Raw genomic sequence first — 1840 nt, forward strand, 5'->3', positions numbered from 1 at the left:
AGGGTGAGGCTCTCAGAAAGTCAGCCCTGAGCAGGGATTGGGGCTCCCTGCCCCAGGCTTCATGCTCTCGGGGCCCCCTTTGACCTTTTCCAGGAACACCCCTTTCCCTTGGAGCCAGGAGGCCTCTGGGCCAGAGGGACGCGTCCACCTGAAGCCCATGTTCCCCCTTCTAGATCCTGCTGCAGGCGCACAGGGCCCTGGAGCCCCCTGGTCAGGCGCCCCAGGCCGCCGGTGTGTGCGCGGGACCGAGGTGGGGGGCTGATTACAGGGTGCGGGTGAGGCACGGGCACATGGGCTGGTGTCCGCACTGGCATGCAGGGCCCTCTGGGGGCAGCAGCCACCTGCCCTCCCCACGCTGCAGCGTTCCCGTGCCGATCTGCAAGGCCGGCAATTCCAAGTTCGAACCCGGCCCCTGAGGGGTGGGGGATGCTGTCTGTCCAGGCAGGAGGCCAGGACATCCCTGTGTCCTCTTCCCGGGCCCCGTGACGTCAGGGTGGGCCTGGCAGCGCTTGGGCAGAGCGGAGCTGGGTTGGGGGATTCGGGCATTCCTCCCCCCCTTGCCAGGGATGCTGTGAGGTGCGGGGTTTGGAGAGCACCCAGCGTCCCGTCACTCCACCCCCTGCTGGCCTTGCGGGAGGGGCCTGACCTCGCTTTGTCCCTTGTTCCTCAGCTGGGGGGTCCCGCTGGCCATCACCGCGGCAGCTGTCGCTCTAAAGAAGATCGGCTATGACGCCTCGGACGTGTCGGTCGGCTGGTGCTGGATCGACCTGGAGGCGGAGGACCGCGTCCTGTGGATGCTGCTGACGGGGAAGCTGTGGGAGATGCTGGCCTACGTCACGCTGCCCGTGCTCTACCTCCTCATCCGGAAGCACATAAACCGGGCGGTAGGTACCTGCGGGCCGCCAGCCCCCAGCCCCGACCTCCTGGTGGCCACTGTGGCCCCCAGCCGGGCGCTGGGCTCGGCCACCTAGGGGCCAGGCCAGGACGGTGCATCGTGGGCCGTCTGGCTTGCCAACTCCGCGGCCCTGGCAGGAGTGGGCCCTGGCACTCCTCCGCTGGGGACCAGGAATCAGAGACTGGCTGAGGCCGAGGGGCTCCCCAGACTCACCCCGACCCTGAGGCCAGAGCCACTGTGCGTGGAGTCCGGGAGGCGAGCGCCCCGCGCATAGGCCTCTACTGCCCCCTCCTGGCAGGCCCGGGAGTTGCTCCACCTCGAAGAGAGTAGAGCTGCCCAGGGAGCAGTTGAACTTGGATGCCTCTGGAAGAGGAGGGCGTGGAATTTCGTAATCGCGACACAGAAGCCTCACCGCGTTACCTGTGGTCGTTAAAAGTGTGTCATAAGTCGAGGCCTCTTCAGGGTCTCGGGGGCAATAGCCGTGCTGGCCGGAAATTCAGGCAAGAAAAGCTGTTCCTCCGACGAAGTGGCCAAATTGTTCCTTGTCCTGCGGGCTGTGCGGGCCTGCAGTACCGGCGTCCCGCCGGCGGAGGCGCTGCGGGGCGGGGCGCGGCGGGGCCGCAAGGCGACGGCGACGNCCCTGGGAAGATTCTGGGCTCCCTGATGAAGCCTCCCCAGGCTGCCCCTCTGGAGCTGCCCTTATGTGTCGGTGCCTCCCGGTGGGAAACCTGTGAGACCAACCCCCCAGGGCAGAGGGATCCTCTCTCACGAGTCTGCAAGTGTTTCCAGAAAACGGGGAGACTAGCGGGCAGGGCTAGTGTGGGCTGTCCTCTGCCTCCAGCTGGGAAGGAGAGCTAAAAATAAGTGATCTGGAGCAAGCTTTGCAAGGCAGAGGGCAGCCACCCGCTCCCCACCCCCACCCCCCAGGCTCCAGGCTCCATGGGT

The 1840-nt window shown here is 66.7% G+C and overlaps 1 protein-coding gene across 1 annotated transcript in view; it reads left to right on the plus strand.

Annotated features, from left to right (window-relative positions):
• GPR157 (G protein-coupled receptor 157) overlaps nucleotides 1–1840 on the plus strand; it is a gene marked incomplete at its 5' end in the record, with an annotated part of 18740 nt that overhangs the window by 12185 nt on the left and 4715 nt on the right. The window contains 2 exons of the mRNA XM_077763971.1: nucleotides 671–935; nucleotides 1332–1520. Of these exons, the coding sequence (XP_077620097.1) occupies nucleotides 671–935; nucleotides 1332–1520 (454 nt within the window). The remainder of the gene's footprint in view (nucleotides 1–670; nucleotides 936–1331; nucleotides 1521–1840) is intronic.

This window comes from Crocuta crocuta, unplaced genomic scaffold (genome assembly GCF_008692635.1).
Source record: "Crocuta crocuta isolate KB4526 unplaced genomic scaffold, BGI_CrCroc_1.0 scaffold13, whole genome shotgun sequence".
NCBI classification, from domain to species: domain Eukaryota; kingdom Metazoa; phylum Chordata; class Mammalia; order Carnivora; family Hyaenidae; genus Crocuta; species Crocuta crocuta.